The 25997-nt window shown below is 46.4% G+C and overlaps 1 protein-coding gene across 4 annotated transcripts in view; it reads right to left on the bottom strand.

Annotated features, from left to right (window-relative positions):
- The window catches only part of Tmtc3 (Transmembrane O-mannosyltransferase targeting cadherins 3), a 921929-nt gene that overhangs the window by 345598 nt on the left and 550334 nt on the right, over positions 1-25997 (bottom strand). For all 4 annotated transcript variants that reach the window (XM_065440562.2, XM_065440560.2, XM_065440561.2 and 1 more), the window contains 2 exons: positions 12425-12561; positions 2086-2167 (listed from right to left, as the gene is read on the bottom strand). In XM_065440562.2, the coding sequence (XP_065296634.1) occupies positions 2086-2167; positions 12425-12561 (219 nt within the window). The remainder of the gene's footprint in view (positions 1-2085; positions 2168-12424; positions 12562-25997) is intronic.

Consider the following 25997-nt stretch of genomic DNA (forward strand, 5'->3'; position numbering starts at 1 on the left):
CTGCTTCTGAGGAAATGAGTTCAAGATACGATTATTTGCACCAGGACGCGGTCGCGCTCAGGAACAAAAATGAAAACATTTCACTTAAGGGCGCCCTTGCACCATGTGTTCATTACATACGACAATGATAAATAGTACGACAATATTAAACAAACAGAATTGAATAAAGGGAAAATTACTTCTTCTCCACCTTGCGGGTTTCCGCAGAACTACTACGTCAAACAGAATTATAAAGCAAGTTAACGAAAACGAGTGTAGTAAAAAAGATGCACCTGCGCAGTATAGCTTTGGAAAACACAAGGAACTAACAGGCTGAAAAACAGACAATTCGCAGCCTGGCAACAGAGTAATGTTGCTCTTGAAGGCACAATTAAATACGAGTTGAGTCTCGAAGTGACGACACGGGACTGTTGGCCAACAAATAACGAAAATTTTTTAGACTGCAAATTTACATGCTTAACAATCCCGCTCATTAACGGAACAGTTTCATTCCAAGTGGGAAAAAGCGGCAGTCGTGACCACGGTAAAGGTGACGGCTTAAATCCCATGGAGGCGGCATTATTGGGAACTCGCCAAAAATATTCACGCAGTCCTCAAGATAGGCCGGAATCGGTAATGATTACAAGAGGCTGACGAACAGCAAGAAGGAAGAAATTTGCAGAAGGTGACAGGAAAATAAAATGACTTTTTGAGCAGCATGGTCAAAGTAGGTTGAAACGGTTAAAACATATGTCAAAAATACCCGAAAATATGAAAAGAGGCCGACAAAAAGGTGAATGTCACGGTAAAGGTGAAACCACTGGTAATTTCAGGACAGCGCTAGTTGCTTTCTCGGGTAAAAAACCCATAACGCTAACAGGGTGGCCACATTTCGCGATAAATAAGTTGGCTGTACAAGGAGTTGAGCTGAAGCCCTGTGGTGCGAAATAAGGCGAGAAGGTCAGCGTCGTTGAACAGAGGACCAGTCGTCCATGAAGAATCAATTGGCCATATCTTGTGCGCCTGCCCGCAGTACAGTCCATAGACGGCATGCCTTCGCCACGCACTTGACCAACTGGACGACCAACCGCTATCCGAAAAAAGAATTCTACAACATCGAAAGAACCTACCGTCACAGAAGAAGGCCGTGCAAGCGCTATTGCGCTTTTTAAGATCTACAGGCCTGTGTGAACGACTTTAACTGAAACGCCTTTTGTGTGTGTGCCTCCATGTATGCGCGTTTTCCCCCCTTTTTTTTAGTGTTTTCCTCTGCCATCTTTCTAACCCCTATCCCCCATCCCCAGTGTAGGGTAGCAAACCGGAGACTCATATGTGGTTAACCTCCCTGCCTTTTCTCTTCATTCTCTCTCTCTCTCTGAAAACAAGTAACAAAAAATAAATCCTGGAACCTTACTGAACATAGGATATGAATGTGAATTCGGAAACACGACGAAATCCGCACGAATTCGCGACCACGCTGGACATCATTCGACGATTATATCACTAACGGCATGAAAAAGCGAAAATTTCCGCACGTGATGTGCAGGCTACGAAGCAAAACGCAGCTGCGCCGCAACTTTCACTGATTTGTTTGATTGGGCTTCGTAAACGTCTATGCAGACCTCACAACGAATACACTAGGCAAGGTAATCGTGACTTGGAGGGATGTGCGCGTGAGTCTGCATTTTTTATGTGATAGAAAAAAAAAAGAGCACACGGAAAACGCCGTTTGCAAGCTTCAGTATCGTGCAAACGATGAAAAAAAAAAACGAAATATCGAATGCGGGTGACATTCCCCGATTCTCCAGCCTTTCTCTTGCCTATTTACATTCACAAATTGGGATATGTCTATTCTCTCAACTGCCTCCGACACCTGCACGCGGCTGCACGCCTAGGCTAAACAGGGCAGTGATGGCGGCATGTAGGGAGCAGCCACGCTGCTGCGTGCTCGAATGGGGCACGGCATGCGTGCGTGCACGGCAAGCGACAGGGGCCGAGATGGAAACTGAACACGACAGCCCTGCTGCGTAGACGGGGCTCACGCGTCTCTACGGCACTCACTCCGGCAGCTCGCGGGCCCCACGGATGCCTCGTGCGCGCACTTACCGCTTCGGTGTGCACCGGGTGAACGGCGAAGAGCAGAGCAGCGGCGACACTGGCCCTGGCGGGGACCACCATGGAGCAGACCCTGCGGTTGAGGACAAAACGAGCGACGAACGCGCTTCACACGACTGCTTCCGAGGCTGCATCTAAGCACAGGGGCACGTTCTTCTCGGCAACGACTGCACCACTTTTGATGGGGTTCGCTGCATTTAAAAGAAAAAAGCTAAAACGTAATGAATCGAGGGAATAGTGAAATCTTTCGTTTAGGCTACAATTTCTTTTATTTCTTGAAATTTACGGCATTTTAATAGACAGTTTTAGTATAGCGTACGCTATACCATTGCGTACGCTAAAAAATAGCGGGTCGTCACTGCGCATGCGCTGAACGCTAAACGAAATAGCGGGTATAGCGGGCGTACGGAACGCAAACGAGTTAGCGTTAGCGCTTTTGCGTGGTTTGCGGAGTTTGAGGTAAACATGGCGGCGGTCCCGGCTGCCCGCTTCGAATTGAATTTGGCGTTGCTTTTGTAAAATGCGCTTCGTTCATAGCAAATGACTGTGTAAACGGCTTTCGCTTAGTCTCAGGCCGCTTCGATGACAGAGTATTATGGATAACCTCACGGTGTTTTCGAGATCGCTTCTCGTTTCGAACAAGTCGAAGCCTAACGAAAGAAACGTTCGAGATGTCAGCGCCGCCTATCGCTACAGGTGCGAAATAGCCGCAACGACTGCATATGGCCTCTAAGATCAGAAAATATCCCCGGTCAACTAAAATTGTAGAAAACGTGCGCTGCTTAGCATACGCTATATTAGAGCGTATAGCGTACGCTATAGTTGCATACGCTAAACTAAAACTGTCTAATAAACCAACGAATTAGGTTTACAACTCTGTAGGTCCACGTATAAAACACAACACAATTCTGTAAGCAGCGTCTAATAGAACATCTTGTTACGTTCGACCTGCGGAAGCTGACGACTTCGGGGAAGCGACTGTTCCAAAACCGAACGGCGCCACCATGTATACTGCGGCGACTTGCTTTGAAAGGACAACACTACGACAGTCCCCAGCCCATCGGCGCCACCATGTCTGGGCGCGGTTGGCGGACCAAGTATTGTTAGTGGATTCGTCGTCACCGTCACGGTTTGTTTCAAGCGGTGAAACACCTGGAAGAAGGTGCTTTGCGGCACCGTCTCACAGGTCTCAGCAGTCGTCAGTCAATGGAAAGACGCAGCGGCCACTGTCTGCGGGATCAACTCTGGGACCAAGAGGCCCCTGCTCCGGGCAGGACCCGTGTCTGCGAGAACCCTCTCACCTCAGCGTATTCAGTGAAAACTGTGCGGACGTGAGGGTGTAAACCCTCCCACTCAAAGCAGGGTCGGTTGCGATGACTCTGGACGCTCCGAATCAGACGACGGTTGATCGGCCGTTTTCCCTCGCTAGGGACCTAGGCAGGACAGGGTGTTTATAAGCAGCCGTGGCGCGGCTGCTGGGGGTGCATTCCTCTTTCAGTCATGCTAGACTGATGAATTGTAACGTTCTCATGTAGATACTGTAAATAAATCCGATATTCTTCGTTCTCGATGAGAACAAGCCTCTCCCTTCAACAACGTCCTCAGCGTGGATAAGTTGGGCGACGGTATGGGCCAGCTGCCATCTATTTCATGCGCGACCACAACCATTACAATCTAAAGCGGGAACATATTAATTTATTATACGCTACTATGAAATACTTCTGCGAAACCCTCGTAAACATTGCAACCATTTCAATTAAAGGGCAAATTCATACATTACGTTCGTACGCTTTGGACCATTCCATACAATTACTTTTATGTTTAAATATACTTCAATTTATAATTGCGCTATTCGATTTTTGACGAATCCCACTTGGTTACGCGCCACTGTCGTATAAGGCACTACAGCTACTGATACAACACGAACCACTTTCCCACCGTTGGTCATACTTACGAGTGAATGAAATGCGACAGTAGCCTGAGCGTCCCTCTATGAGCATGTGATCCATGTTTTGCCTGCTGCGGCTTGCTGTCTCAGCAAAGGAAAAAGTCTGAGAGTGATGGCATCAAATTATCGCTGACAAGCTCATTGCTCTTATCAGCCACCAATGGCAATGTAAGGTACCGTTCATGTATATATATATATATATATATATATTGTCACGAGCTCTGTCATGGATGTGTTATTTCCGCACTGCGTGGTCTCAGTGACCGATGGATGCGCGGGGCTGTGGGCGCTAAACTGTTCCACTGAAGCAGCAGTGCTACCTCAAGGCCTAAAGATTGCCATGGTTCGGGCAGACTCGCCCGTATCGGTGGCGGCACTTACAGAGCTACCCGATGGAGGAGCAACCAGTGTCTCGAGACCCGGGAGCTCAAAGATACTTTCCATGATAGAAAAATCAATCAGTGATCACGAGCGTCGAGTGTTGATGGCCCTGCTTACAAAACACACCTCGGTATTCGACTTTGCGTAGCACGATGGCTCGCCATCGATTCCTGCGTCCAGAACTCGTCACTGCATCAACACAGGAGCCACCCTGCCAATCCGGCAAAAACACTATCGTGTGTCCCCGTCAGAACGCAAGATAATCAGCGATCAAGCCCGAGAAATGCTATGCAAAGGCGTCAGTCGAGAATCATCTAGTCCTTGGGCAGCCCCCGTGATATTAGTGCAGAAGAAAGACGGTACGTGGCGGTTCTGCGTTTATTATCGTCGCCTAAACGCCGTTACTGAGAAAGATGTATATCCGCTCCCACGAATTGGCGACGCCATCGACTGTCTCTTTGCGGCATCTTACTTTTCCTCTACTGATTTACGGTCAGGTTACTGGCAAATTCCTATACACAAGGACGACAGAGAAAAGACAGCATTTGTAACGCCCGACGGTCTATTTGAGTTTAATGTGATGCCTTTCGGGTTGTTCAACGCGCCCGCAACGTTCGAAAGGTTCATGGACACGATATTACACGGTTTAAAATTGGAAGTGTGCATGTGTGACTTAGACGACGTTGTGATCTTGGGGCGAACGTTTAGTGAGCACAACAAACGTTTCGACTTGGTCTTGAACAGGTTGGAGAAAGCGGGTCATGTACTCAATTAAAAAAGTATGCCGTCTTGGGGAACGACAGGCTCTTGCGCTAAGACATCAGGTCGCTAAAGAAGGCATCCGACCAGATTCACAGAAGACTGCGGCCGTGGAAGCATTTCAGGTACCCAACTCTGTCAAGCCGTTAAAAAGTTTCTTGGGCTCGTGCTTCTACTTTCGCTGATTCATTCCCCGGTTTGCTGACATGGCTCATCTCTTAACACGCCTTCTCCAAAAAGACGTTCAATTTGAGTGGGCTGCTGATTGCGACTCATCGTTTCGGCAGCTCCCACGACCTACAACAGAGCCATCAGCACAAGAACTACGCCGAGGCCGTCACCTCGTCGGACTTTCGCCGTCGCGCTCAATCATGGCCACACAGCAAATTACTCTCACCAGCCGTGCCTTGGCGAGCCCAGTCCCTATCCAGCACTACCGAGAGCCACGCACGTTCTTGGCGAAGGCAGAGGAAGATGTGAATGAATGGCTAAGCCATTACGAAAGGATAAGCCAACACAATAACTGGAACACTGCCACTCAGCTTAGGAACGTTGTTTTCTTCTTGGCCGGCACGGCGTTGGAATGGTATGACAACCACGCGGACATGCTAACTACATGGGCACGCTTAGTTGAGGAGATCGAGAAGTGATTCGGTGACTTGGACGCAAAGAAGAAACGTGCGGAATTCACATTAGCCCAGAGATCTCAGGTACCCGGCGAGACTTGCACTACCTATATCGAAGAAATTTTGAAGCTGTGCCGAACCGTCAACCCTTAAATGAGAGAGGAAAAGTGGAGCACGTCGTAAACGGAATAGCGGATAACGTGTATAGCTTTCTCATTGGTAAAGAGAACTTGAACACTGTATCAGAACTGATACGGCACTGCCGCACATTCTAGGCACTGAAGACTCGCCGAATTACACCAAAGTATCGACGGCTGGCGAATGTAACGACCGTAGCAAGTGTTGACACGACTGCTCCTCAACAAGACCTTTCGTCCGGCATCCGCCAGATAGTCCGCGAGGAGCTCCAGCGGCATGACGAACAGGCACGTTATGCGGCGCCACGTTGCAGCTCCTCCGTTTTCCGAGACACTCTTTGGGAACCCCCTTCGGCTACTTGGAACCACTCGGTGAACGTCGCAGATCTTACCGGATCCAGAGAAGAACGGCATTGCGGTACGACCGAACCACCACGCAATGATTCGCCCCCTCAACGTTTTGAACCACGCCCGCGCAACTTTCGTTCACGAAGACTTGCCGCTACCTACGACTTTCAAGGGGAAAAGCCTCGTTACGCTCAACGGATGTCTTCGGCAGAATACTTATATCCGCATTCTGAAGTTCGTCCTTTGCCAGTGTATTACTTCTGCGGCATGCCTGGTAATATAGCTAGCAGGGGCGTAGCCAGGGGGGGGGCTTATGGGGCTTCAGCCCCCCCCCCGAAATTTTTTCGTGCTGTCCATGCACCGCCGACCAAAGCGACCCCCGGCGCCGGAAAATAAAGTTTTTGACGCTCGAAAAGACATTTAACCGCGAAGATTGCGAACTCGGGCTGGATTTCGTGGCAACGCCCGTACACCGGCAGTCACATAACGCCAAGCAGTGCCATCCGAGCACAAAGTTTCAAGGGCGCTTTGATGGTGAGCAGGCTCGCCACGGCATCTCACTGAGGCCACGGAATCTATGGAGCGCATGGATATCAATTGCGAAACTTTATGGGTATAAATCTCATAAGCTCTTGATGTGAAACGTGCATAGACATTTCCAAAGTTGTGCTTTAAATTTTGAATTGGGGAACTTTGTGGGTTTAATGTTGTTATAAACATTTGACGCCAAAGGTCCATTGACTTTTCTAAAGTCTTACATCGGAACATACAACGAGACAAGCCAAATCAACACACTAGCAGACGAGTTGACGAAGCACGCAGCGAGGTCCAATGAGACGATGCATTGGGGTGGTTCATTTGTGCCATCATGTCACATAAAAAAAAAATCAACATTGTTTTTAACCTACGCCAGAAAATCCATATCAAGACACTAAAGCCAGCCAAAGTAACTACGTTCTTATTTATTTTTTCTATTTTGACTTTTATTCGCTGAGGACACATTAAGCCTCTTAAATTTTTTGTTGTCCTCGCTTCCCTACCCGCGGGCTGCCAGAGCGAGCCAGAGCGTATATGTTTTTCTCGTATGGCCCCGACCACCGCGCGGTGCACTTCGGTGAGCGTTCGGTTTGCTCTGGCCGAGTGGATTTTCACCTGACAGAGTTTTGGAAGCTTTCTGGCTAGCAGACGAGAAAAAAGAAAGAATGGTCGCTCGCCGCCATCACTGTGGGGACTCGAAGGATTGCGCCGCGTTCCTTGAGCGGAACCTTTCCGGAAAGTCTTGTTTCGCCGGTGTAGGATACTGAGCAGTATGCGTATGGTTCTCAGTGGGCCAAGCGTCTCATGTTGTCTTCGGTATTAATTCCGTAGCCCGATTAGGTGCCCGATGTAGGCATTCGATTCTGGCCAACATACTTTCCTATGCGTTTTTTTTTTTAATTTCGGTGCCTCCGCTCCACAGAAAAAAAAAATACATTGTTGCGGCGCAGCGAATTGTCGCATGGTGAAAGTTCGATTTTGATACTTCTTTTGCGGAAAGTAATGGGGGACGGGACGCTTCAGTTGCCGGATATGTTTATTATATTATTGCGAAAGCAATTATATGGACACTCCAGGCGCATTCCTGCCGTCGCCGTCGCCCTCATGTTTCGTATAAAGTCCAAGGGTGATAAAATCGTGACCACGCGCTGCATGCTGTATGTGCGAGTGAAAGCGTAGGCGGGGAGGTGGAATGGGTGAGCCTACGATGGTGGCTCAGTCTTGTGTGCGCAAAGGAGAAAAGCGGGGAGCAAGCGCGCCGCCTTCCGTCGCGCGCAATACATCGGGGGGAGTGGATGGAATGGGGGCGGAATCTAGGATTCTGTGAATGTATGATTGCGCAACATGTTTATTTGCCTTGTTTGACGCATTATATACAGTTACTTTTTCTTACATACATAGACTCATTGGAGACTTATACGTATACTTAAATATCTTGTTGCGAGGTTTTGTGTATACATGCAGTAAGCTTTGTTTCCAGTGACACTTTTTTGTCCTTTATCAAGCCGTATTTTCGCATTTGTGTATCCCATCGTATCTTTGCATTTCTAATGTACGAGCGCGAGTCAAATGCAAGTGAGCCCACCCTAACCGTGCAATAATGGTTCGGTTCATTATCTGCGAGGCATGCGCGTAGGAGAACGGCATGTCTCATTTACAAAAGTGACACGCGTCACATAATGGGCACTTCAAAAGTTGAACAGCTCGGTGTCGCGAAGTTTTTGACAGCTAAAGGTGTTTCCAAAACAGAAATTAATCGCCGTATGGCTGCCGTTTACGTTGAACACGGCATTTCATTGACCACTGTGAAGCGTTGGAGCAAACGGTTTAAAGGACGTTGTAAAGACATTCCAAGACCGGGCCAAAACCATCGTGCAATCACCCCCCACAAAATTTCAAACGTTCATGAGCTGATGAAACAAGAACGGAGGATAAGCATCGATGAACTGGCAGACGGTCTGAACATCAGTCACGGTTCGGTTCACGCCATAATTCATGAGCTTCTCGGTTATCGGCTCTTTGGTGCGCAATGGATCCCCAAGATTTTGATCCATCGCGAGAAGACGGAGAAGTTTCGCGCTGCCTTGACTCATCTGATCGGGTATCACAATGAGGATGACGACTTCTTGTTTGCAATTGTGATCGCGGACGAACCTTGGTGCCACTACTACGAGCCTGAAACACGACGGCAAAGCTTACAGTGGAAACATTCGAATTTACCACGTCCAAAGAACGCAAAGGCCATCATTTCCACTGGAAAGGTGTTGTTGACTTTTTTTCGGTCGTCAGGGTCCATTACTGATAGAATTTGCTAAATCTTGAGATGCTATCAATTGTTTCCGATATTGTGAAACGCCAGAACGGCAGCGTGTCGCAATCAAGAACGAACAACGTGGAAAATTGACGAATGGGGTCATCTTGTTCCACGACGATGCCTGTCCCCACGTCGCTTATGTGGTTAATACAAAACTGGCAAAGTTCAAGTGGGAAACGCTGCAGCATCCGCCATACAGCTCAGACCTGTCACCTTGCGACTTCTACATTTTGGGGCAACCGAAAAAACAGCTCACGGGAACAAGATACAGACTTTTTAAAGCAGCAACCCAAGGAGTTTTATAAGACGGAAATCACGCGACTCGTTAGTCAATGGGGCAAATGTCTAAATTCTCATGAAGACTACTTTTAAATAATGTACCCCGTTGTTGGCTCACATTCATTTGAGTTGCCCTCGTATATCTTGCAGAATTCCTGCTTTTTATACGTGCCCTCTGTTGCGACTATAATTTCGGTGCAATTACTCACGATACACGACCGGTGACACCTGCTCCTGCGTAATACGTTAAAACAAATTACAGCGTCATTGAGATTTTTCACTGGCCATTGCATATATACAAGAATGTAAGCACGGTTCTTGAATGACAAAGTTTCATTAACATATTTGTCCTCAACTTGTTCAGTTCATTGCCTTTTAATTTTTCATATCAGCGGCATGCACTGCTTTCCTGGTTTCGAACTGATATAGTTCTAAAGTTCGTGTGATATTTTCTTTACTTAATAAATAGACAAAAATATGGAAGCATTGATATCAGTTATTTTGGGCAAAATTTTTGGCACATACGAGTATATTCTTTTATGAAAAAATACATATTTTATTGTTTTGACTGTGCGTAGGGTTCAAGAATTCGTTTCCAGCATCTTTGGCAATGGCAATGCAGTTATTATTCGTGGATTTGATCCCTTGACAAATTGTTTAAGAAGAAGCTTTAGCTCGGGCCCAATCCGATGCGGCCTATTCAAATACTTGTAAAACGCAGAAACGCTTTTTTTAGACAATCCTGCTCATCGCTTTTATTGAAATTGGTTGCATTCAAGAGAGAAAGTTAAATCCTAGTTCTCTTGGAAACACAACTTCGATTTAGGGCCTGAATTTTGTTTAAAATATTTTGAAAAATTCGAAAGTTTGAAAAAATAGAAGCACGACGTTTACAAACTCATAGCTATGCGTGAAGAACAGACATTGTGGTTCTGTAACCGGCATCTATTATAACAGTCAAAGCGGACAAGTTTGCTATGTCAATTTGTATATTACGTGAATTGGTTACGTTGTGTACAAGGGTTCTGCACAAGCCGTATTTCTACAGTACTAAATTGTTTTGAGATTGATGTGTAACATATCTATTTTGTCCGCTGTAGATGTACTATTGGGTGCAATTCACAGAATTGTGATATCATTTTTCATTGTTGAGTCACGGAGTATATATTTATATTTCGTTTATATTTAGTTTCGTTTTTTGAAAATTTTTGATTTGGCCAATTTTAAATAAATAACTGACCACCTAAATGAAAAATTCGAAACCAGTAGTCACTAGAAATAAACTTTTTCTTTTAAATGCAACAAACCTCCTCAAATTTGGTGAAGTGGTTGCAGGGAAAAACGAATTCCCCTTCTACATGTATTTAAATAGGAGCACTCGAGCTAAAGCTTCCTCGAACAAAATTTCTGGCTACGCCACTGGCCCCATATATATATATATGGGGCCAGTGGCGTAGCCCCCCCCGAACAAAATTTCTGGCTACGCCACTGATAGCTAGGTACTGTAGACGACGCCGAGCATCGAACCAGGGACCATCAGCGCCGGCTATGCGGTCTAGCGGTCGTACACTGCGCACTCCGTGACCAGGAGACTCCACTTCAGGAAGCCACTACCGCGAGGACCGATGCACCGCCCAGAAGACCTACTTTGGAGAAGAAAGCACCCGATGAATCCGGTTGATAGGCGTGTTTCTGAGAGCGGTCCCGCGGCAGCTTGGCGAACGTCGTTCTCCTCTTTCTTCCACCTGGTTGTCTGCACGGCAGCCGCGGCTCATGACAGAGCTCGTGACAATATATATATACGCAATGAGCAGCTGCTTCAAGGTGTACCAGAAAGAAAGACTCCCAAATATTGCGATGCTGCATACCTCCCTTAAAGCTTCACTAGGGAAGAACTGGTCTGAAGGTGTCTCATCTCTCATGAAATTAAATCAACACCGAAATTTCCATCCCCCCGTCTAAGATCCACACAAAAAGTTTCCATTTCGTGATTTTGGCTGACGCTGGTTTCTGTTTTATGCTTTCTGTGAGCTTCGGATCTCTTCTATAGGATCTTCGGATCTCGGCTATTTTATAAGGTAAGTAAAACTGTTTCTATGTTGCCTTCCTTTTTCCACTGAGTGGTTTTTCAACTCTTCTTATCCCTGATTATTTAGTCCACAACTCTACAGGAGCTTTTTAATTCAGGTAGTGTGCCCTCTGAGCTCAGCATCATTGGGATTCAATGCCCACTTTTTTCTATTGCATGCTACTCGCTGCTTCTATGGTTCCTCCTACTACCCGGTTCTTGACTTATCCTGCTAGTTGGTACAGATCATAGCTGGGAATACTCATAACTACCTTTTGCTTAGTGCTGCTGTAGCCCTATACGTTAATATATTGAGCTTTTTTCTTTCTTTCATATTCGAGTACCGAGACAATGAAAACGTTGAGAAATTACGTTTTGTAGCCTTGGGCTTTCATCAAATCCAACAGCCATTGTCTCCATGGAACCGCTTTAGATGGGCTTGAGCTACAGAAACTTCTTTATTGCAATTCACAACATTTTTAGGGAAGTTGCCTCTATATTCTATGTGCTTCTGCTTATTTATCATAATTAAATTTTTCGGATGATGTACCCCTAACAGATGTCTATCATCCGCTGAATTCTTGGACGATCCCACCGAGGTGGTAGGTGCCAATGGCTATAGGGTCATTACCAAAACTATTATCAGGGACGAAAACCACTCCAATGTGAAATTTCAAAAAGAAAAAAAAAACAAAAAACAGAAGAAAGGATTATTCTGTCTTTCGCGATTTCTATGCATTTTAGAAGTTGTCCCAAAATTCTTTTCATTTTCGCTATCTTTTCAATGGTGGAGTTTCTTTAGCTCTCACCCATGCTGTTATATTCTTGGTCGGCTATGATAGTATTCGCTAAACAAGCACCGTTGCACGATTACCTGCTTTTTGGGCATTGTGAGCCATTGTCCGCTGACAAGGTCTCTGGCGAGTGGCTCACCTGAGGAAGAGCACGCAGACCAGCGAGTGGAGAAGCACGTTGCCCACGTGGTATCCCATGGGGCGCAGCTCGTGCAGCCAGTAGTTGAGCCGGAAGGTGAGCACGCAAAGCGGCCGGTAGGACTTGTGGCTCTGTTCCTGCAACCACGTTTGGCCAACGGTCAGACGAGGGACGCCGAAATTAGACTAAACATACGTGCGCATTAGTCGAAATGAAGTGCATTATTAGGCGGCAATAAGCGTAGCAAGAAAAAGAACTAGGCCACAGCTTAGAACCGCTAACCCTCAAAAAGTACGCGGATTAAGAATGCGATGATTCTCACGACTCGAAACCTGCGGGAGCGTGCCTCACGGGCGACTTTGCACACTCTCATTTATCAACGTTTCCGTACGTCTTATGAACTCGCGATGTCGTACACACTGCGACGTCCACTCGGATGCGCTCAAAACACCTCAAGTTTTCCGTTGGACACCTCTAAAGCGGATCAAATCCACCTATATTGCCGACAGTGGGACCAAACCTGTCTTCCAGCACCGAGGCACACATGCGCCAGTCAGTGGGCCACGTACGTGCTTGGGCCGTGCGAAAGGCGCTCTTCGAAACACCTGGCGCATGCATTACCTGCCAGTTCCTAGCATTCATAAAAATAAAGTTATAGGGTTTTAGGTGCCGAAACCACTTTTTGACTATGAGGCACGCCGTAGTGGATGGCGCCGGAAATTTCGACCACCTGGACGTGCACCTAAATCTCGGTCCACGCATTCTTCCCTCGTTACAGCTAGCGCTTTGAGAGTATGTGTAAGACGTCGCTCCTTTAGGGATCGGCTCACATTTTCACTTAGACACCTCCAAAATGGGCCAAGTCCGTCTATAAGATTGCGACATTAAGCTCATGTTGCACCGTAAGGAACCATCGCTCGTGCAGCACAGGCTGGTTGAGAGCAAATGACAGGAAACTTTGTTGAGTCCGCGCTTGCTATCGCATCTACCCTGGCATGTGGCGGCCTCAACGCAACCTATCGCTTTCATTCTCTGCGTAGTTATTTGCTTCTTCTCGAGCTTCTTTGCTATCTTACAAGCTCCATCCCCATACGTCTGGTATAGCAGGCCATGACTCTATTTGCTATATTTGCCATGCGACGTTATACATTGACACGTGTATTGTAGCTTACTTATATTTAATTGAAAAATCTTGTATGTTGAAGCCAATTCTTTGTTTTGTCATAATTATCGGTAGGTGACTAAGTTTTGTGTATAGAGCAACATCTGTTAGATTATGTTCAGAAGTTGTTGCTCAAACGGCTGCGCAAAGCAGGCAGTATTGCACCTTCTTTGGCAGCTACCCAAAAGGGCCCCATTGTCAGGATTGGGGGCTCAATCCCATCGCTCGTGATCCTTTGTCAAGATTGGAGTCCAGCATGAATTCGAAGGTAGCTGGCCCATGCCGTCGTGTCGTCCAACTTATCCACGCTGAGGACGTTGATGAAGGGAAGGACTGCTTCTCATCGAGAATGAGGGATATCGGTTTATTTACAGTATTTAAATCAGTCTAAAATGACTGCTTGAGAAAAAGAGTGTAAGTCCAACATGACTGCACGAGAGAAGTGTGTCCAGCATTCGCACCACAGCAGTTTTTAAACACTCGGTACTCCCGCAATACAAGGTGACGCGAACGTTCGTTTACTCATTGTCAAATTGCCGCCGCCCCGCAGAACAGTTTGCGCACACATAGGCACACACATTCCGATGTCCGGCGCCGACGTCAGAGGGGCGCCGTTCCGGGAAGCTCGGAGCCATGGTGGGTAGCTCGTTGTCCTGCGTCCCGAAAGGCTTGTGAGAAGCAACAAAAAACGGCTTTCCCGCGGCAGCTTGCTCACGCGTAGCAGATCAGGTACGCGCTGGGGAGCTCGGGCACAATAGTTCGACCGCCGAACTCGTTCTGTCACAACGGCGATGAGAGAGGAGGATGGCGGTGGTGTCGCCACAAAGCCCGCTTCATCGAACGCATCCTAGCTGAAGCGACGGAGAGTGGGGGATGCGCGTCTTGTTCCCCGGTCGTAACTGGGTGGCAATCTTGCATTGCAGCTCGCCATTTTTAACAGCGCCTCCATGGCCCGAAAAATCTCGACTGTCTAGCGCTGACAACCGCTAGGCAGGAAGAGAACGGCTGGTGGTCAGGGGGGGATTGATGTCTTGGCTCGCAGGGACCACTTGTGCATTGATGTCAACGCCCCAAAACATCCAACAAGGACAGGGAACTGCAAAATGAACCCCACAACACGGCTCTGCGCCGAGATGACGTGCATTGGCTCTCACTTTAGACCCACTAGGCTTCAAAAAAAAAGTGCAGAAACAAAAAAATGCTGCATTTCGCTATGCCAATTTCTGAAGCAAATTCCTGCTGACAAATTCAGCAATCATGGAGGGAATCCTGCTAAATGAGAGGGGATCTTCTTCGCTTAATAAAATTAACACTAGTAACCCTAAAATTTAGGCGGGACTCTCAAACGCAGAATTCAAATTAGCCTGCTCAAACCAACCGCATTGCTATGCAACTTTCCCTTCTTATACCTAACGGAGAAGTTGTACTATTGGAGATTGAGGCTCCATCGGAGCAAGCGGCCATTTTTGTGTGACATTTGATTGAGCCACGTGAGAGGACAGTGGTCGGTCTCGAAGATGACCTTCGCTCCGTACAAGTAACACGACAACTTCTGGGCGGCCCAAACTAAACAAGCACATTCCTTCTCTGAAACGCTGTAGGCTTCCTCCCTTACATTTAGTTTACGGCTAGCATAGAGGATAGGATGCTTCTCGTTATCGTCGCCGACCTGACTAAGTACCACGCCCATACCTCTGTCGCTTGCGTCGCATTGAACTATGAATTCCTTTGTGTAGTCTGGCGCGCGAAGCACAGGACGAGAAACCAATAGCGTTTTCAAACTTTCGAAAGCGTTCTCTTTTTCCTTACCCCACTGTACGTTACTCGGTGCTCCCTTTCGGAGGGCGTCTGCTAATGGACTTGTCAATTGCGAGTAATTCGGAATGTACCGTTGATAGTACCCCACAATTCCCAAAATTAACGAAAGTCCGTTTTCGTGCGCGGCTGAGAAAATTCTCCAATCGTAGCTATTTTCAGCTCAGCCGACCGTCTCATGCCCTGACCGACAACATGGCGCAGATAAGTAACCTGCAAACAACCAAAGCTACACTTTTCCGCTTTCATCGTTAAGCCGGCTTCCCTCAACCGTGAGAACACCTGTTTGAGGTGCGATACGTGTTGTTCCCAGCTGTCCGGAAAAATGGCCACATCATCAAGATAAGGCAAGGCGAACTCCTGCAAGTCTTTTAGGACAATATCCATTAATTTAGAGAAGCTAATCGGCGCGTTCTTCAGCCCGAAGCTGAGTGCGAGAGGGCGAAAAGTGCCTACAGGCGAGATGAATGCGGCATAGCGGCTGGCACTTTCTGAAAGGGGAACTTGCCAGTACCCCCGCACGAGACCTATAGTTGAAATGTATTTAGCAGCGCTAACTCTTTCAATTCATTCCCCAATGTTGGGTATCGGGTACAGCTGATCCCTAGTGATGGCATTTAACTTCCTGTAGTCAACACACGGACGAGGGTCCTTGTTAGGGGTTTCTACGAGTATTAGCGGTGACGTGTAGTCACTCTCAGCGGGCTCAATAACTCCCAACTCTAGCATGCGCTGTATCTCTGCCTCCATAATCTCTCTCTGTCTTGGAGACACCCTGTAAGGTTTTGATTTTACTGGTTCGGCAGAGGTCAGCTCAATTTCATGCGTTATCAGTTCGGTTCTACCCGGCCGATCGCTGAATCTCTCGAGATATTCCCCTAACACCCCTTTTAGCTCATCTAGCTGCTCGGGTTTTAGAGCGTGCGAGCTTACCGAGTGTTCCACTACTTCTTCTAGGCCGATTTCAGAGTTGGAGGTCGCCCTATATTCGTCAAACTTGGTACTAGTGCCATCCGGCTCTTTGACGGTATAGTTAACGACTCCGCTCCGCTCTACATACGGCTTCATCAAATTACAGTGATATATCCTCACTTCCTTCCTGCGACCGGGCATTCTCAAAGCATAGTTAGTATCTGAAAGCTTGTGCAACACTTTAACGGGCCCGTCCCAGTGAACTTCAAGCTTGTTCTTTCTTGAAGGTTTGAGGATCATTACGTGGTCTGCGGCGTTAAACGTACGAAGCCTCGCATTCTTGTCGTAATAGAATTTGGCGTTCTTTTGAGCTATTGCCATGTTCTTTCCGACTAGTTCTTGGGTTGCGCTTAGCCGTTCCAGTAAATTTAGCACGTATTCAACCACTGTTGGACTCTCCCCTCTTTCCTGCCACATCTCTCTTAACATTCTCAGTGGAGAACGGAGTGTCCTCCCATACACTACTTCTGCTGGTGAGAACCCTGTCGCTTCATGCGGAACAGTTCACAAAGTAAACAAAGTTGCCGGCAGACAGTTCTCCAAGTCCTGCTTGTGCTCGTAACAGAGCACTCGCAAAACTCACTTAAGCACCGAATGCCACCTCTCTACACTGTTTGACTGAGGGTGATAGACAGAACTGTGTATTAACTTTACTCCGCACTTCTGCAAGAATGTGGAAGTAAGTGCACTCGTGAATACTGACCCTTGATCTGCCTGAATTTCGGCTGGAAACCCAACTCGTGCAAACACTGTCAAAAGCGCGTCTACTACTTCGGTGGAGCTGAGCTCTTTCAAAGGGATTGCTTCGGGAAATTTGGTAGCCGGACACAGCATGGTAAACAAGTACCTGTAGCCCGATTTTGTTTTTGGAAGAGGCCCTACCGTGTCTATCACAAGTCGTCTGAAAGGCTCTGCTATTAAGGGCACTACCTTCAGTGGAGCTTTCCATGTCTCTCCTGGTTTACCAGAACGCTGGCAGGCGTCGCATGATCTTACAAAGTTTTCTACGTCTTTGAAACAGCCAGGCCAGTAGTATTCCATGAGTAATCTTTCCTTTGATTTGTTTATGCCTAGGTGGCGGGACCACCCATTTCCATGAGAGAGACTGAAAAGGTCCTCCCTATACTTAGTAGGTACGACTAACTGATCTAAAATCCTACCCTTTCGATCTCTGTAATGCCGATACAACAATCCTCCTCTCTCATGTATCGTCACGTTGCGCTTAGCAATGCCTTCTTTAGCTGTGTCATCTAATTTAGCTAAGCTCTCATCATTCTTTTGCTCAGCTGCCAGTGACTCTCTATCCACACGTAAGAGCTGATCAAAGTTCTTCGAGGCCGGTGATAATAAAGACCCTGTCTCGCTTGTGAGTGCTTCAGCTTGCTCTTCCTGCAGGCTAGAACTTTGACACTCTAGTGCTACGCTCTCATTGAGCTGGTCAGCTGGCAGGCTCTCCGCAACTGTTCTTTTGTCCCTCGGGCATAGCTCGGATTAGGGTATTGAAGTTATCTCCTTTTCTGCTTCCGCTGGAGGAGCTTGAGCATTTTCAGCCGAAAGCACCACGATCTTACGAGCTTGGCCTCGGGTCAATGCTTGTACTATGCCCTCTCCCAGTTTGAGCCCTTTGGCACGCAGTAACTGATTCGAACGATTCGAAAAGATGTAAGGATACTGCAGTTTGTGAAATTTGGAAACTGCAGCCTCAGTCTGTAGCTCCCCGAATGGTCCATTGATTTTGACTTTGGCCATAGACACACGCTCTGTTCTTCTACAACCTGTTTTATCCCTGCTATTTCTCCGGTGAAATCATCTACCGTCACGTAAGACGGATGGACAATGTCCATCTTGGCGGCACTGTCTCTTAGCACTCGGCATGGTTTTCCATTACCTTGCAGGACGTGAAGATATGGACCTAAAAGTTCTATATTCTCATCTTTTTCCTCCACGTCGGAGAAAACTACACTAGATTTCTCGCAGTTTACAGCTATATGTCCCGGTTTGTGGCATTTGTAACAGCGAATTGGTCTAAAAGATTCGAATTTTCTTTTCTGTTCTTTTAGTGCGGTTTCTCCGTTAAGGTTCTCCTCGCTCTTTTCTGCGGGCTTTTCCGCCATGTCTACAGGCTCCGATCGTCTAGTCTGCGCACCTTTTTTGAACGGAAATGGTTTCCGCGGTCCATTTCGACCGTCCCAGTTTCCTTCCTCGGCATTCAACTTTCTGCGGGTTGCGTACTCTTCGGCTAATTCAGCCGCCCTTTCCACAGTGTTTACATTACCTCTATCTTGCACCCACAGTTTCACAGCTTCGGGGATGGTTTTGTCAAACTGCTCTAGACACATGGATTCAATGATCATGTCTCTGCTGTCGTACGCTTCCGCGCTTTTAAGCCACTCGACTAGGTTGGCCTTTAAGCTATATGCCAACTCCGGATACTTTAGTTTTCTGCAGATTAATTTTCAGACCCAGCCTTTCGCTTTACCTCTCCAGGTCAGTGAGCATAAATTGCAATTGGCCTCCTGAGTTACTAAGCAAGGCAATATCATCAGCGAATCGCAAGTTACTAAGGTACTCTCCATTAATCCTTATCCCCAATTCTTCCCAATCCAGGTCTCTGAATACCTCCTGTAAACACGCTGTGAATAGCATTGGAGAGATCGTAGCTCCTTGCCTCACGCCTTTCTTTATTGAGATTTTGTCGCTTTCTTTATGGCGGACTACGGTGGCTGTGGAGCCGCTACAGATATATGTCAGTATATTTACATACGGCTCGTCTACAACCTGATTCCCTAATGCCTCCATGACTGTTGAGGTTTCGACTGAATCAAACGCTTTTTCGTAATCAATGAAAGCTATATACAAGGGTTGGTTATATTCTGCACATTTCTCCATCACCTGATTGATAGCGTGAATATGGTCTATTGTTGAGCAGCCTTTACGGAATCCTGGCTGGTCCTTTGGTTGACAGAAGTATAATTGTGTTCCTGATACTATTTGCGAATGACTTAGTAAATACTTTGTAGACAACGGACAGTAAGCTGATCGGTCTATAATTTTTCAAGTCTTTGGCGTCCTACTTTCTTATGGATTAGGATTATGTTAGCGTTCTTCCAAGATTCCGGCATGCTCGAAGTCATGAGGCATTGCGTATAGAGGGTGGCCAGTTTTTCCAGAACAATCTGCCAACCATCCTTTCAGAAATCTGCTGTTACCTGATCCTGAGGTCCTCGAGGTCCTGAGGCCCTGGGGTACCTGAGATCAGTCTATCCTTGAAACAAGCAAGATGACGACAGCGTCATCCACTAAATGTGTGGAGAAGGTGAACACGAAGCAGAGGCGCGCAACCGCTGTCAGTTCATGTGGAATATGAGAAGATAATAGTTGGCAGCAGCGGTTACGGCTACGTGCACGCATACTGAACCACTTCTTTCCACCTGTACAGATCATAGCTGCAAGGAACTGCTGGCAAGAAGACTTCATCTACCCCGGCTGCGCCGCTTATCGCCCCAAGAAAAAGCATCCTGACAGTGGCCGTGACTGCCGCCTACCGTCTACCGCAACGCGCCTGCGCGGAATCCCAAGCCCCTTGGTTTAAAAGCCCTGCAAGAAGCATGTTCGCATCAGTTGGCGGGAGCGGTTACGGCTACGTGTACGCATACTGAACCAGTTCTTTCGGCCTGTACAGGTTGGTAATTTTCACGCCCCTCCTAAATAGTGGGACGCACATTCGGCCGTAGCTGCTGCCGCCACATTCTTGTTCATGCCACATTGTTGCCACATTCCTGTTACTGTTGTTTCCGTTATTTATCTCGCGTTCTTGTTCGCTTATCTCCGTTTTGTCCCGCGCTCTGGTAGCAATAACAGGCAAGCAAGAGCTCTCTAAACTTCTCGAAGAACTTAAACGTGAGTTGAAGAATGGATTTAGAGAACTGCGCGAAGGCCTGGAAAGAGACTTAAGGAAAGAAATTAGAGAAATGAAAGGATTCTCGGAATTTGCGAACAAGAACTATGAGGAAATGAAAACATCTGTCAGTGAGCTGAAAAATGAAAACTCTGATCTAAGGAACACAGTGGAGAGTCTGGAAAAGGACCGAGATGCCCTGCTCGCAAAACTCAAGGATCATGAAGTAAGGCTCATGCAAAATGAACAGCATACCAGGTGTTTCAACAGAGAAATCAAAGGTGTACCAACGAAGCCAAAAAAAAAAAACACCCTGGATATAACCAGAAAACTTGCAGGTGCACTTGATGTACCTTTCGAGGATTCTGATGTTGAAGTTTGCCACCGAGTTAGGACAAGCGGTAACGCTAATTGCCCTAATATTGTGGTGCAGTTCACACACAGGGCCAAGCGCCAAGTTTCCTAGAGAAAGCAAGGAAAAAACAGCTGACAACAGAAGATATTCAGCTGGAGCCCACCACTCCGATTAACATCAATGAACACTTATCTCCTCCCATGAAACACTTGTTTGGAGCGGTCAACAGCAAAAAGAAAGAACTCGGCTGGAAATATGCCTGGTATCGTAATGGCAAGATTTTCGCCCGGAAATCAGACGGCAGCCCCATTGTCCCCATTTGCCATCTTGATGACTTGCAGAAAATGACGTAGGAACAACAGTGGAGTCCATTTTTTTCTTGTAGCTCTTTATCTAAAATATGGGTTATGTACCATCCGAGGTAAAGGATTTTATATCATATAAACAACCAGCAATGACATTTTTTCATTAAGACTGATGAACTCACCATGTCAATACACAGCTTCGGAATACCGATTACGGTCATAATGTTAACCGAAACGTGGTTAACGCTCACATCACAATTGTTCCAGCTATCTGGTTATCAGTCGTTCTTCTGTAGTCGACAGGATAAGCGAGGGGGCGGTGTAGCGCTTTTGCTCAAAGATAATATTTTAGCTGAACCAGTCGACGATTTCAGTGGTGTAACTTCTGATTATGAGGTACTAACACTACAAAACCACACAAACTTGTTCTCTGTTGTGTGCAGATCACCATGAGGCGATGCCACCCGCTTTCTTGCTTTCGTTGAAAAGCTTTTCAGTTATGCAACAGAAGAAAAAATAAATCTTGTTTTAGGAGGTGACGTCAATATAAACATGCTGTTATCTTCGCTGCAAAACGATTTCCAGAGTCTAATTACAACTTGCGGTTTTTCAAATACAATTTCTACAGCAACACGCATAACTGTTGACAACGCCTCCTTATTAGATGTGTTCATATCAAATATAAATATTCATTCATTAAAGGCCAACGTTCTGTACACTGATATCAGTGACCATCTAGGCATCAGACGACTAGTTAGTAAAATCAATCGTGTGACTCAGAAAACTAAGGAACCAGTTTATATTCAGTCGATTACGCCATCAAATCTGGAGGCTTTCGCCATGCCATTGCTCAGCAAACTTGGAATAGCGTTTACTGTGCACAAGACAGCGACTCTGCATATTCCGCTTTTATTAACATTTTCAAACCATTGTATGATACGCATTTCTCACGCAAGAAAATTACGAGGCCACCTGAAGCGCGGGAACCTTAGCTGACCCCTGAGCTTCTTGACATGATTAAACAAAAACATGTTTTATATGCCAAATTCGTGAAATTTAGGGATGAAGCCTTGCTTAAGAAGTTTAAGAAATACAGAAACAGTTTACCAAATAAACTTAGAGCGGCCCAAGATGCTTATTTTTTAGGAATATTTAGTGAACCTAACCTAAGCTAACCAACGAAGTGATGTACTTTGGCGCAAATTGAATGTCTTGTTACAGCCCAACTCTTACTCAGCTATTCCTGATATATTGGAACATGATGGGCAAGAAATTTCCGGAGATGCAGTACCAAATGCATTTAATGAAGTCTTTACTCTAGCTCCGCAACAAGACCTAGAACATAGCCTCACTAACTACGCTCAGTTTCTACCAGTAAACAGGAATGGAGCATCGCTTTTCCTTGCTCCAACTACTTCTCCTGAAGTTTTTTCGTGTATCAGAGCTACAAACAACAGCAAGTCACTAGACGCCGACGGTATCCAGTTTCGCCCCGTAAAGTATGTGCTCGATATTATAAGCCCTATTCTAGCCCATGTTTATAACATATTATCATCAACCGGTGCCTTTCCTAAGAGAATGCAAATTACGCGCTTTGTTCCCGTTTCAAGCGCGGTGATAAAACAGCATTAAATAATTATCGGCCTATATCAATAATTCCAGTATTTTCTAAGGGCATTGAGAAAATTATGCATGTGCGATTACACTCATTCTTTAACCGTCACCATTTGATTGCACTTTCAACATGGTTTTAGAAAGCACCGCTCTACGTAAACAGCCCTCCTGAGCCAAAAAGAAATAATTTTAGATGCATTCAGCCGGAAGCATATGGCACTAGGCATATACATAGATTTCTCTAAGGCTTTTGATTTAATTAATCATTTCATCTTTCTTCACAAATTAGAAATGTATAGTGTACGTGGAACCGCCCACTCGCTTATGACATCTTATCTGTCCCACAGATGACAGTACGCAGATGCCAGTAACACAATATCTTCAAGGAAGACAGTTATCACTGGTGTGCCGCAAGGAAGCATTTTGGGCCCACTTTTATTTTTGATTTATATAAACGACATTGTACGCTGTACAGATAACGCTACATTCATTTCCTATGCCGATGACACAACCGTTTTTATTACAGGCAACGTGGAAACAGATATAGACATAAAGGCTAATAAGCCGCTGTCTGACTTAGAACGGTGGTCCGCGATAAACTGCTTTAAAATCAATCCTAAGAAAACAAAAGTAATCTTGTACGCGCCTAGAGGAAAGTTGTTGGTAACTAATATGAATTTGTTTCTGGGCAGTGAGCAGTTAGAGATAGTGGATTCCCTTAATATTGTCATGTGGTGGTGACGTTAAGAACACAGTAGCAATACTGTGAAAGACAAAACTAACTTTTATTGGGCGAACCTGTGCCCACAAGAGGCTGCACTTATAGCACAACGATAGCGGCGAACACGGTCGGCGATCGTCGAAAATCTGATCAGCGGGTCAAGCGCGTCGGCTTTTACAGAACAGTCGTGGAATGTTCCAGATTAACCGATGGCACCCGCGTGCCTTCCACAAACTTCTACACTATTCGCGTCGCGCATACATGCAATAAGATTACACAAGTTGCGGTGAAAGACAGTTGAGGGAACCATCGATAACATTCCAGAAACTTCTTTTACATGCAGGCGCGTCCTGCGCTGCACGATAACATTTGTTAGGCGGCCAAACGTGGTCGCCCGATAAAGATAAGTACACGTGTCAACATCCTTGGGGCACGTTTTACAAAGCACCTTACCTGGAATGAGCATGTTGATCATCTCCAATCGAAATTGTCATCTGCCATTGGTGTTATTGCTTGTCTGCGTCGCTTACTCCCGACCAAGGTAAAAATAATGCTATACAATGCTCTGGTAGTATCTTCCATGCAGTACTGCGTCATGGTGTGGGGCACAAGTGGTTTGACAAACTTGCACAAATTACATTTGCTACAAAAAAGTGTTGTGCGTTACATAGCTGATGTCCATTATACGCACTCCACAAAACCACTGTTTCCTAAATATAAAATTCTTCCTGTGTTTTGTTTTTACAGTTATAGGTTGATGTTGTGCTACAAAGGTTTCGTAAAATTTGGCATTGATGATACAATTGATCTGGAAAAACTTCGAGAGAATACAAATATTCGACAGACCCGACATAAAGAAATGTGGTTCGTACCCACCCCGAGAACCTCCTATGATGAGAAATCTTTATCTTATACATTACCTTCGCTTTAAACCTAATAGACCGACAAAATTTTGATCCCTCCAGAAACCGAAACTCTCGCATTAAACGTTTTCGTCAACTTACTTATTTGCTAGACTAGACCATGCCTTCTTATTCTCCTAATTTTGTTCCCCACTGTTATTTATGAGTGTTGATTATTTCTTGCCGTCTTGTTTCACTCTGTATTACCCATTACTTTGTGATGCTTTTGTCATTTGTTGTGCATGACTGGCTGTCATCTTGCTGTTATGCCAACTTACAAGGGGTTGGGACCTCGTCAAGCTGTCCAAGCTTTTAGTCCTGTACTCCTCCTTGTTTAAGGAAATAAAATTATTGATTGATTGATTGACGGATAATTCAATAATTCAAGACGGCCCCTAAAACGGGAAAGCCGAGCCGCTAGAACGCGAAGGAGGCTTTGACGACAAGCCAATGCAGTGCACAGCCGTATAAGTCGAGCAGGTGTCAGAAAATCAGAGTGGCTGCTGGCGCAATTGCGCTCTCCAGGTTCCTCCAATGCTCAAGCCTTGCTGGATTGAAGGAAAAGAAAATGCGGATGAGACATAGGATATCGACTGGCAATCTCAGTATCTGGTACCCTGGCGGGACAATGTGGATGTTTTCTTGATTTGTGAGTTTCTTACAAATGTTTCGGATTACACGGGTACCGGCACCAGTGGAGCACATCGAAACGATTAGGGGAGCCAGGCTTCAACAGCCGTCACCGAAACACGCACCATTTTGGATGCCATACGCACACCAGAGGCTGCCATATAATAATGAGTGGGAGGAATCATCAAGGAAGCAAAACTGCAGGTTCAGAATGCACCACGACAGCGAGAGAACTGAGATGTGACGAAGCCCGCGGCACGACGATAAGCTTGCGTTCCAATCGGTGAGAAAGGAATTGAAGTTACAAATTCGTTCACGTGCACGACATAGATGGCCACGTTGAAGAACCACCTCTCGCGAGCAGTGCTATCAAAATTGTTCGTTCAAGGCTTCTCAATTTTCAACGAGCTAGCAAGGAAAGCACGAAGGATGAAAAGAGTAGGAAACCACACGGCGATCAAATCTAGGCCTTTAGGACACGAGAGAAGCAACACACACAGGAACGCAGGCACGAGTCATGCAACAACAATAAGAACGATTTGGAACCGCGACACGTATGCGAAGCACCGGCCACTAAGGGGAAACATACATCCGGAAAACAACGTTGTCAAGGTGAAACTAAAAGACACACGGCGAAAAGTCCATTCGCGCTTCGTATGCCATCGAGAGTAGAGGCGGCTATGTGATTGAAAGAAAATGGTTCGAAAGACATGACCGTCAAACAGGCGGCACGCGTAAAAAGAAGCCTGCTCACCCTTTGCGACAGAACGAAAGTTGCGGGAGCAGCGTAGCGAACAGCCGGTGGGAGGCGCGACCGACCACGCCACCGTGAAAGGTTCCAAAACGGGTCGCTCGAATGTGTCGCCCACGTTTACGACTCTCCGATAACTTCTTTCCACGCTGCCAAACAAGTTCGCCAGCGAGCATTCTGCAGTGTGGGCTTTTTTCACCAGCTGCTCACGTTCGAGACTGTCCCGTAGGTTTGCTTGTTCGCCTTTTGCGAGTGCAGCATAATCACCACTGCACATTACAATGCGTGCGGAAACAAACAACAAATGCACAGGCGCAGGGGTCGTTCGCCGAAGACGGCCGGCCCAGTGCGCTTTGACCCGCTCGTTCTTGCTCGAATCATCAACAAAGCTGGCGCGCGGTGCAATGCACTCGTGCGGCTTGCGAAAAGTGCCTGGCCCGTCAGGGTG

This window comes from Dermacentor albipictus, chromosome 3, assembly GCF_038994185.2.
Source record: "Dermacentor albipictus isolate Rhodes 1998 colony chromosome 3, USDA_Dalb.pri_finalv2, whole genome shotgun sequence".
NCBI classification, from domain to species: Eukaryota; Metazoa; Arthropoda; class Arachnida; order Ixodida; family Ixodidae; genus Dermacentor; species Dermacentor albipictus.